This window comes from Sus scrofa, chromosome 7 (genome assembly GCF_054392235.1).
Source record: "Sus scrofa isolate SSC_HxYL_T2T_F1_AM1 chromosome 7, Sscrofa_HxYL_maternal_Yorkshire_Landrace_v2.0, whole genome shotgun sequence".
NCBI lineage: Eukaryota > Metazoa > Chordata > Mammalia > Artiodactyla > Suidae > Sus > Sus scrofa.
In genome coordinates, this window is record NC_139389.1 from 65,210,156 (window position 1) to 65,222,444 (window position 12,289).

Sequence of the window (12,289 nt, forward strand, 5' to 3'; positions counted from 1 at the left end):
TGTCAATGGACTGAATGCCCCAATCAAAAGACACAGAGTGGCTGAGTGGATAAAAAGGAAAAAACCTTCAATATGCTGCCTACAAGAAACTCACCTTAGGACAAAAGATACATATAGATTGAAAGCGAAAGGGTGGGGAAAAATATTTCACGCCAATAGACATGACAGAAAAGCAGGAATCACAACGCTCATATCAGACAAAATAGACTTTAAAACAAAAGACATAAAGAAAGACAAAGAAGGACACTACTTAATGATTAAGGGATCCATCCAAGGAGAGGATGTTACTATCGTCAACATATATGCCCCAAATACAGGAGCACCCAGATACATACAACAAATATTAACAGACATAAAGGGAGATATTGATGAGAATATAATCATAGTAGGAGACTTAAATACCCCCCTCACATCAATGGACAGATCCTCTAGACAGAAAACCAATAAAGCAACAGAGATCCTAAAGGAAACAATAGAAAAGTTAGACTTCATTGATATCTTCAGGACACTACATCCAAAAAAAGCAGAACACACATTCTTCTCAAATGCTCATGGAACATTCTCAAGAATCGACCACATATTGGGACACAAAGCGAATCTCAATAAATTTAGGAGCATAGAAATTATCTCAAGTATCTTCTCTGACCACAATGCCATGAAATTAGAAATCAACCATGGGAAAAGCAAAGAGAAAAAACCTACTACATGGAGACTAAACAACACGCTACTAAAAATCCAATGGGTCAATGAGGAAATCAAGAAGGAAATTAAAAACTACCTTGAAACAAATGATAATGAAGACACAACCTCTCAAAACCTATGGGATGCTGCGAAAGAAGTGCTCAGAGGGAAATTCATAGCAATACAGGCCTTTCTCAAAAAAGAAGAAAGATCCCAAATTGACAACTTAACCCTCCACCTAAATGAATTAGAAAAAGAAGAACAAAAAAGTCCTAAAGTCAGCAGAAGGAAGGAAATTATAAAGATCAAAGAAGAAATCAATAAAATAGAGACTCAAAAAACAATAGAGAAAATTAATAAAACCAAGAGCTGGTTCTTTGAAAAGGTGAACAAAATTGACAAACCCCTGGCCAGATTCACTAAAAAGAGGAGAGAAAGAACCCAAATAACCAAAATTATAAATGAAAAAGGAGAAATCACAACGGATACTGCAGAAATACAAAAAACCATAAGAGAATACTATGAACAACTGTATGGCAACAAGTTTGACAATCTGGAAGAAATGGACAATTTTCTAGAATCTTACAGCCTGCCAAAACTGAATTAAGCAGAAACTGACCAACTGAACAGACCGATCACTAGAAATGAAATTGAAGAGGTCATAAAATCACTCCCTACAAATAAAAGTCCAGGACCAGATGGCTTCACAGGTGAATTTTATCAAACATGTAAAGAGGAAATGGTGCCCATCCTCCTTAAACTCTTTCAAAAGGGTGAAGAAGAAGGAATACTCCCAAAGACATTCTATGATGCCACCATCACCCTCATTCCAAAACCAGACAGAGAGACCACCAAAAAAGAAAACTATCGCCCAATATCATTGATGAATATAGATGCAAAAATTCTCAACAAAATCTTAGCCAACCGAATCCAACAACATACCAAAAAAATTATACACCATGACCAGGTTGGGTTCATCCCAGGTTCACAAGGATGGTTCAACATACGCAAATCAATCACCATCATACACCACATTAACAAAAGAAAAGTCAAAAATCATATGATCATCTCAATAGACGCAGAAAAAGCATTTGACAAAGTCCAACATCCATTCATGATCAAGACCCTCGCCAAAGTGGGTATAGAGGGAACATTCCTGAATATAATCAAAGCCATTTATGATAAACCCACAGCAAATATAATCCTCAATGGGGAAAAACTGAAAGCCTTCTCACTCAAATCTGGAACAAGACAGGGATGCCCACTCTCACCACTGCTCTTCAACATAGTTGTGGAAGTCCTAGCCACAGCAATTAGACAGACAAAAGAAGTAAAAGGCATCCGTATAGGAAGAGAAGAGATAAAACTGTCACTGTATGCAGATGACATGATACTCTCCATAGAAAACCCTAAGGACTCAACCCAAAAACTACTTGAACTGATTAATAAATTCAGCAATGTAGCAGGATATAAGATTAACATTCAGAAGTCAGTTGCATTTCTGTACACCAGCAATGAAACATTAGAAAAGGAATACAAAAATACGATACCTTTTAAAATTGCACCTCACAAAATCAAATACCTCGGAATACACCTGACCAAGGAGGTAAAGGACCTATATGCCGAGAACTATAAAACTTTAATCAAAGAAATCAAAGAAGATGTAAAGAAATGGAAAGATATTCCATGTTCCTGGATTGGGAAAATCAATATTGTAAAAATCGCCATACTACCCAAAGCAATCTACAGATTCAATGCAATCCCTATCAAATTACCCATGACATTTTTCACAGAAGTAGAACAAACAATCCAAACATTTATATGGAACCACAAAAGACCCAGAATCGCCAAAGCAATCCTGAGAAACAAAAACCAAGCAGGAGGCATCACTCTCCCAGACTTCAAGAAATACTACAAAGCCACAGTCATCAAAACAGTGTGGTACTGGTATCAAAACAGACAGACAGACCAATGGAACAGAATAGAGAGTCCGGAAATTAACCCTGACACCTATGGTCAATTAATCTTTGACAAGGGAGGCAAGAACATAAAATGGGAAAAGGAAAGTCTATTCAGCAAGCATTGCTGGGAAACCTGGACAGCAGCATGCAAAGCAAAGAAACTAGAACACACCCTCACACCATGCACCAAAATAAACTCCAAATGGCTGAAAGTCTGAAATATACGACAGGACACCATCAAACTCCTAGAAGAAAACATAGGCAAAACACTCTCGGACATCAACATCATGAATATTTTCTCAGGTCAGTCTCCCAAAGCAATAGAAATTAGAGCAAAAATAAACCCACGGGACCTCATCAAACTGAAAAGCTTTTGCACAGCAAAGGAAACCCAAAAGAAAACAAAAAGACAACTTACAGAATGGGAGAAAATAGTTTCAAATGATGCAACTGACAAGGGCTTGATCTCTAGAATATATAAGCAACTTATACAACCCAACAGCAAAAAAGCCAATCAATCAATGGAAAAATGGGCAAAAGACCTGAATAGACATTTCTCCAAGGAAGACATACAGATGGCCAGCAAACACATGAAAAAATGCTCAACATCGCTGATTATAAGAGAAATGCAAATCAAAACTACCATGAGATACCACCTCACACCAGTCAGAATGGCCATCATTAATAAATCCACAAATAACAAGTGCTGGAGGGGCTGTGGAGGACAGGGAACCCTCCTGCACTGTTGGTGGGAATGTAAACTGGTACAGCCACTGTGGAGAACAGTTTGGAGATACCTTAGAAATCTATACATAGAACTTCCGTATGACCCTGCAATCCCACTCTTGGGCATCTATCCGGACAAAACTCTACTTAAAAGAGACACATGCACCCGCATGTTCATTGCAGCACTATTCACAATAGCCAGGACATGGAAACAACCCAAATGTCCATCAACAGATGATTGGATTCGGAAGAAGTGGTATATATACACAATGGAATACTACTCAGCCATGAAAAAGAATGGCATAATGCCATTTGCAGCAACATGGATGGAGCTAGAGAATCTCATCCTGAGTGAAATGAGCCAGAAAGACAAAGACAAATACCATATGATATCACTTATAACTGGAATCTAATATCCAGCACAAATGAACATCTCCTCAGAAAAGAAAATCATGGACTTGGAGAAAAGACTTGTGGATGCCTGATGGGAGAGGGAGGGAGTGAGAGGGATCGGGAGCTTGGGCTTATCAGACACAACTTAGAATAGATTTACAAGGAGATCCTGCTGAATAGCATTGAGAACTATGTCTAGATACTCATGTTGCAAGAGAAGAAAGGGTGGGGGAAAAAATGTAATTGTAATGTATACATGTAAGGATAACCTGACCCCCTTGCTGTACAGTGGGAAAAGTAAAAAAAACTGTTAAATAAAAATACCTCAGCCAAAAAAGGAAGAGATGAAACAACTAAAAAAAAAAAAAAAAAAGAAACAGCAACTCCTTAAGGTGCAATGTCTCAAGGTTTGACAATTACTACCATTTCTATCAATTTCTGATTTATTCCCTACTTTTGTTTTTTTTTTTTGTCTCCACATGCACCCACGGCATGTGGAGGTTCCCAGGCTATGGGTCAAATCAGAGGTGTAGCTGTCAGTCTACACCACAGCCATATCAACTCAGGATCCGAGCCACATTTGCCACCTACATCACACAGCTCATGGCCACACCGGATCCTTAACCCACTGAGCAAGGCCAGGGATGGAATCTGTATCCTCATGGATACTAGTTGGGTTCGTTAACCACTGAGCCATGACAGAAACTCCTCTGTTTTTTTTTTTTTTTTTTTTCCTGTCTTTTTGCCTTTTGTAGGGCCACTCCTGAGGCACATGGAGGTTCCCAGGCCTGGGGTCCAATTGGAGCTGTAGCTGCCGGCCTGTGCCAGAGCCACAGCAACGTGGGATCCGAGCCACATCTGCAACCTACACCACAGCTTATGGCAACGCTGAATCCCTAACCCACTGAGAAAGGCCAGGGATCGAACTCACAACTCCATGGTTCCCAGTCGGATTCATTAACCACTGAGCCACGATGGGAACTCCGGGAACTCCAGAAACTCCTCTTCTCTACTTTTTATCACATTCTTTCTTCTCACAGATTGTTGCATTTCAGCAATTGTCTCAAGACTGAACTGACTTCTCTGACCTTCTTTCAAATCAGAATCAGATGTCCAGTTAGCATTCAACCTTTTAGGAGGGAAGAAGTTGAGAAAGGAGGTCTGGCTTTTTTTCCTTTTCTAATTTCTTCCTCATAGTGAACTTACCTCTCAACAATTATCTCTAAACCCCACAGCATCTTCTTCCCCAAACAAGAAGCCAGAGGGTCCCTGTCTCCTCTGTGGATTGCTTAATGCTCTTTCTGCCCATTTAATCTGTTTTTTTCTTGTCCCAACATGCCCAGTCATGCCATCAGGTCCAGGTCAGTTGCAACATGCCATTTCCAAACACCCGTTCCTCTAACCACATTTCCCATTTGCTCTGGTGAGCCCAGAGACACTTAGAGGGGTAGTCTGTGATCTTGTGTCAGGAGAAAAACTCTGAAATCCCACACAATTCTGAGTTCGGTAAAATTCATCCCAACAGAGTTGATTTAAGCAAAGAGTTTCAAGTGATCCTTAAATATGGATGTGCTGAAGGAACTGAACTTTTTGCCTTTTCTACTTTTGTAGAAGTGTACAGCAAAATAACACACAAACACACAAATTATTCACCTCTTTATAAGTACAATAGATAGTGTCATGATAAATGGTAAATGACTTAAGTGCAAAGCACAAAATTGTTAGGTAAACCATGGGGTGTTTACCTAAGATAAAGCCATGCAGCCGTCAAAAATGATATTCACAAAGGATGATTCCAATATATTGTTGAGTGTATAAAGCAGGATAGAAGTATATACACAATACGACCTTAGCTATGTAAAAATATTCACGGAGGTGGGGGGAGTGGGTGAAATGGAAGAAGGTAGTCAAAAGGTACAAACTTCTAGTTATGAGATAAATAAGTCCTGGGGATGTAATGTACAGCATGGTGACTAAAATTAACAATATTGTATATCTGAAAGTTGCTGAGAGTACATTTTAAAAGTTCTCATCACAAGGAAGAAAATTTTACTTTTTGTGTGAAGTGATGGATGTTAACTAATTGTGCTTAATTGTTTTGCCACAGATAAATACATCAAATCACCATGTTGTACACTTAAAACCAACAGAATGGTACATGTCAATTACATCTCAATAATATTAACTGTCATAAAATATTCACAGAAAAAGACTGCAAGGAACCTGCCAAAATGGTAACAGTGGCTATCTCAGGTGGTGAGATAAGAATGACTGTGATTCTACCTTCTTTACACTTGCCTATCTTTTTCATGATGAGTAAGAAACTCTTTTGTAATCAGAAAAATAAAAGCAAACTTCTGGAGTTCCTGTCATGGCGCAGCGGAAATGAATCTGACTAGCAACCATAAGGTTTGCGGGTTTGATCCCTGGCCTCGCTCAGTGAGTTAAGGATCTGGCGTTGTCTTGAGCTGTGGTGTAGGTCACAGATGTGATTTGGATCTTGCGTTGCTGTGGCTGTGGCGTAGGCCAGCAGCTGTAGCTCCATTTCGACCCCAGGCCTAGGAACTTCCATATGCCTTGGGCGTGGCCCTAAAAAGAAAAAAAATAAAAAAATAAAATAAATAAAAATAAAATAAAAACAAACTTCTAAAGGGAAATGAAATGCAACTTGGTAGAAGAAAAACACACAGGGGATTTCCCTCAACTTTCCTTCCTTGATAAGCTTGTAAGACTGAACCTGCTGGATCTGGTTCACGAAAAGGACAAAGCACCAGTACCCAGAGGTGTTGGCTAGGAAGAGTGCACTGCCTGAGTGCACCCGTGATGGGAGGTGAGAAGGAGCTGCCCTCTTTGCAACAAGAGCTGTGAGAGGAGAATTTTTCCATGTGTGACACTTATTCTGGTAAAGGTCCACATTTTCTATATTTTGAACATGGGAATCTTTGTAGAATGGACTGCATGTTTCTCAAACTTCTTCCTCTCTCTTCCTTTCTTTCTCTCTCTTTCTTTCTTTTCCTTTTTACGGCCGTACCTGTAGCATATAGATGTTCCTGGGCTAGGGGTCAAATAGGAGCTGCAGATCTGAGCCACACCTGCAATCTACACTGCAGCTTGTGGGAACACCGGATCCTTAACCCACTGAGTAAGGCCAGGGATCGAATCCATATGCTAACAGACAACATTGGGTCCTTAACCCTCTGAACCACAACAGGAGCTCCTCCTCAACCTTCTTAAAGGGAGTGCGCAGAACATACATTTTTGCCTCCAACTTCCCTCAGGGTCAGTACTAGGGGCATCAACAATCATCTGGGGGAATAAAGTACAGGGTTTAGTGTTCCTTTGAACCCAGATGGCTATAATTTCTGAATTCTTAGGCTTGCCTTATTTTTTCTATCCTTTTTTTCTTATCAAGAAGGCAGTTTCAGCTCTCAGTGTGCTGGTTCTCACCTTGTATTTGGCTCTGGCACTACAACTATCTCCTGTCCTTCTTCTGCCCTGGTCCAATTAACTGCAGGCTAATAAACCTAGTAAGCAACCTTACCAGAGAACTGCCTAAAATAAAAATGAGCAAGCTTAGAGTGAGGGTTAAGGACTGTCCAGAGGCCTTTTTCTTAGCTATAATCCACATAATTAAGGTTGCCGAGTAGAAGGCTTTAGATAAATGAGGCTGTCAGGAATTACAGTTTGATATGTTAGTTATGCCAGAGCTCTGTTTTTAAAAATAAGAGAAATTAAGTGCTTTATTATTATTTTTAAAAATAAAATCTGTAACACAGATTTCTCAACTTTTTAAAACACAGAACCCTATTTACAAATGAGATTTTGCTCAGAAACCAAATAATCAAAACAGTTAAAAGAAAAACTACTCTGGGTGACTCAAGGGGGTAAGGCCTAAGTCCTGCCTGCTCAGGCTCCCGTCCAACACCATCTGGTACCCTATTAAGCATCTAGGCAGAAGCCAAGGGCCAAGAGCAGTTTTATAAAGCACCAGACTCTAATGCTATCTGAAAAGTAACCAGTTAAATGATATAATCTATCTCATCAAAACAAACAAAAAATATGAATAAAGCATCAGAATCCATGTGGTAAGGGAGGTAGATGCTTCTGCGTGGCTTAAGAAGAATATTTTACTAAAATATCTGCTTTTTATAGCTCTAAGGAGGGCTCTAGTGCTGGTCTAGTGCTGATCAAATGTCTTTGGAGAGAAGGAGTCAGAGACATCTCCCTGGGGCCTGGTTAAAGGGCCTCACACAGGACAGATGGGTTCCAGCAGGCTAGCCTGCCTTTTCTCACTCCAATACCTCACACTCTCAGTGCTGGGGAAGCAGTCTAAGGAACCTTCCTGGGCCTCTTACCTGGTTATCTGGGTGGTTGACAGTGAAGTAGCCCACACAGACGATGACCTCATGAAGGAGGCTTTCACAGGAGACGTGGCTGCAGTGGCCCAGTAGGGAGCTGGCGATGTGCCGGAATGCAAGGGACAAGCCCTCTGCCCCTACAATAGACTGACAAAGACAAGGAGCAGTTAGAACTTCCCAGGCCAGGGAGAGCAGGGGCTGCAAATCACAACGCCAGACTGGGTCTTGTGCACTATGCCATGATGCCAGAAAAGCATAGGAAATTTCTGGAGCATTGTGCTTAGCAGTTCAGTTCAGGGATTCCTGCTCTAATAAATGACCATAATAAATGTACCATTTAACTTGAAAAAAAAAAAGAAAATAGAGCACAGCAGATCAAATGCCTGTACGATGTGGATTAAGACATTATTCACCTAAAGCATGGGAATTCATTCCATTTTTAATAAGTTATTTTTTCTCATTGTACAGTCTCACTGTAGAAAATTCTGAAAAATATAAAAATGCTAAAATTTACCTGTAAATCTACCATTTAGCTAATTTCTAATACTTTTTTTTTCAGAAGGAGAAAATATTTTCTTGTATACAGGGATAAAAATACAATTATAATTATTTACTTATGTTCAAACAGAAAAGACATATAATAACAATTAGTTATTATTCAAATAGCTTTATAAACCCAAAGCTTCCAAAAGAATGTAAAAAAACTCCCAACGACTCCCCCTAAAAAACAAACAAACTATGAAGCTCCCTCAGCTATGCAGCTTCTGGGATCCTTTCTTGAGAGAGGGAAAGGGCTGTTTGCGGTGGGCGATGTAGGGGGAGAGCCTGAGTCTGTCTGTGCAGCCTGAAGCTTCTATTTAATAAACATGTCAAACAGACAGAGCGACAGGAGGGCAAAGGGGAGAGGCGAAGCCCACAGAATACACTTGCAGCCCACACTGGAATGAAGCACCACTGCCCGCCTATGGGAAAAGGCAGTGTTTTAAACTCATCTCTTAATTTGAGGTCTTGACTGGCTTAAACCAGGTCAGATACGTTGCAGCTTGGAAATTTCAATGAATTCACTTTGCCTAACGGTGGGTGAAACACAGTCCTTTTAATGAATACTGTTGAAACAAAATTATTGCTAAATCTTAAGCGTGCCTTCTGTCTCAGTTTCACTGCACTGAGACAAAATGTTTTTCAAGCACCAAAGAGACTTCAGGAGGGCCTTGCTCCTTTAAATCAAGTAGTGACACCTTCTCAGCTCAGCCCTTATTTAATTAGTTGTGTCCAGCATGCTGTGACCCACTGCCCTCTGTTTAACCTTCACTGATAAGAGCAGGTCAAGGGGCATGTAAGTTTGAATATAAAAATTAAACCAATTTTTCAAGGACACTATATTTCCTTTTTAGCCAGAATTAATTGCCAAGTCAGTACATTGATTTGTTTCTTGAGACCACCTTCAATTGTAAAAACTGTCAACGTGTATGCGATATACAGTATCTGGGATCTCAAGGCCATCTGTGCCAGTATGAATTCAAAGTGAAATCAGAATCTTTGCTGAAGGGAGAAAAATGTTTTGACAGCCTTATTAGTATACAATGAAATGGAGCCAGTTAAGAAAATATTCTACTGGGTAACCTTTTATTACCACTATGTGATGAGTTCTCACGCAAAACAGTCACATAGGTTTATGGCTTTAAGAAGGGTGCAGGAGCACTGGGACAGCTGCATTCAAAACTTCCTGATTCAACATCTGCAAGATGGTTTGGGTAAATTCTTCACCTTTGGAAGCTGAGTCAGTCCACATTTCCTGAGGAACTATATGTGCTAGCTAGCACAGTACCTTTATGTGGTCTCATTTAATCCTCAAACTTGTGAGGTAGGTGTCTTTAATCTCTATTTTTAAGATTTTATTTAACTGACTCCTAAGGGTTAAAATGACTTGTCTAAGGTCACACAATTTGGCAGTATGGTGGCTCAAAGTCAGGTTGGTTTGACTCCGGACCCAGAGGTCTTGATGACGATGCTTCTCTGTAAGATCTCTACATTCTTGTGATGCACTGGGACGCAAACCATCGACATGTCTTACATTGTCTTGTCTAACTCTTCACCAAGTCCGACTGTTTATCTCATTTCAATTTTCTTCTCCAGTTTCTTCGATATTCCCAGGCAATTCAAAAACTGTCTCTCAGACGTCTTCTGAGGTCAGACCCATAATGAACCTAAAATATCTTCTCCTGTGCTTTATAAACATAGTTCTTAAAATCTCACTTTTGACAAATAAGTTGTTTTGAGGAACTAGAATATGAGTTTCTTTGACCATAGCTATCATAAAAATAGTACTTTTTTCTCAAACTCATGCACTGCTTTACAATGCAAACACTGTGTATTTGTATGGTATTACTTGAGCACTACATGCTTAATCAGATATCTGTCTACATCAATGATGTCTGTGTGGATAGATGTTTCGCTTGAGCTTGCTAAATAGAGCGTAGTGGTTGGTTAAAAAAATGACTATAAATCTCTGACAGTCCTCCCACTGAGAGATGGGGCCCATGTCTTCTCTTAAATCTGGAAGGCTTATGACTGACTTAACCAATAGAATATGGTTGATATGTAACTATGCGACTTCTGAGGTCAGGTCATAAAAAGCCATGCAGCTTTTGTCTGGTTCTCTTGGAGGATTTGTTTTCCAGAAGCTTCCTCTCAGGACACTCCTACTCAGAATCTAGACACCATGATGTTTTGAGAAGCCCAGGTCATGCTGAGAAGCCCTACATGGAGTCTCTGGCCAATAGCCACTGGTGACCTAGTCTTTGAGTAATCTTAGGCATAAAGCAGGCACAGTTAAGGAGCTTCCAGATAATTTCAGCTCCCAGCTATTTGAGTCAACCCGCCCCTCTTCTCCACGTCTCCCCAACCCTAGTCATCTGAGTCCCTGAACTGAAGCCCTACATCATGGAGCAGTGACAAGGCACTCCCACTGTGAAAAGCCCCACTTGAATTCTGGACCCACAGAATCCATTATCACAATAGAATGGTTGTTGTTGTTTACCCCACTAAGTTTATCTGAATTTCAAATATATAGAAGTAACTGGAACAATAGAGTAATCACTGATAGATGTACTAAAGGCCCTATGAAAATTCTAGGCATGTGGGTGATGACAGATAAGCTTTAGTAATTTGTCCAAGGTATCACACACACTGATGGAGAGTAAGAGAAAAACATGTGCTGGACTTTGGGCACTAGAAGGATGGCAGCCATGAGGTTGCCTGCAGGCTTTCCTGGCCCATGCACTGGTGACAGAGCAATGGGTGCCTGGGAACAATGTCTGGAAGAAAATGAGAAAGAGTGATGGAAAAACTGAGCAAAACAAAAGAAGACAGGAGGGTCAGAACAGAGATCAAAAGAAGAAGCAGGAAATAATTAAGAGAAATATGGAGTAACAGGAAGGACAAAGAAGAAAGAAGCAAAGGTACCAGGGAATTGTTAGGAACCAGACAAGAAAGGACTTTCCCCTGGGAAGGCAGGGCTTTTCTCTCTAAGAACGGCTTGAACACTCTTGAGGCACCTTGGTGTTTTTCCTGTGGTTATGGCAAAAGTGGCTCAAGTAGGGGATATATTCTGGACTTGATAAGGCAAGAAGCTGGAGAAAAGAAATCTTGGTTTTATCTTATTTTGCATGAAGGGCTCCAGAAAGAGATTTTTGATTTTTCTAACATTATTGGCTATTGTGTCTAAAGGCCACCAGGGAGCAGGGTTGGTTGGAATGCAGTGGTGCTCCTTTTGAGTGAGGCTGCACAGGCTGTGAGTTCATAGAGGCGTGGGAGTAGGGCAGGCACCTGGGGTTCCCTGACATTAAGAGTGACTGATGGAATGGCTGACTTAATGTAAATGCTTGTGTACAACGTGAGGCGCCCAGCAGCTGTATAAATCTTGGTCAGAAGACCTATAAAACTAGAAGCTGAGGAATACTTTTTTAGGTATTTTCTTTTTATTATCCCTGGACCTAGTGGGTGGGTACACTGCTGATCTCCATATTCTGAGGACATCAAATTAGCATAACTTGATTTCCAGGCTGTGTCCAGATAGAATACAATGGGCTTGGGTCTTCATAAAACACCAACATTATGTTCAACCCAGAGGCAAGAACCACTGCCATTTTCTGGAGAAGATATCTCCTG

The 12,289-nt window shown here is 40.4% G+C and overlaps 1 protein-coding gene across 6 annotated transcripts in view; it reads right to left on the reverse strand.

Moving 5' to 3' along the window:
* SCAPER (S-phase cyclin A associated protein in the ER) overlaps positions 1 to 12,289 on the reverse strand; it is a 428,719-nt gene that overhangs the window by 38,038 nt on the left and 378,392 nt on the right. For all 6 annotated transcript variants that reach the window (XM_021099014.2, XM_021099012.2, XM_084968700.1 and 3 more), the window contains one exon: positions 8,117 to 8,266. In XM_021099014.2, the coding sequence (XP_020954673.1) occupies positions 8,117 to 8,266 (150 nt within the window). The remainder of the gene's footprint in view (positions 1 to 8,116; positions 8,267 to 12,289) is intronic.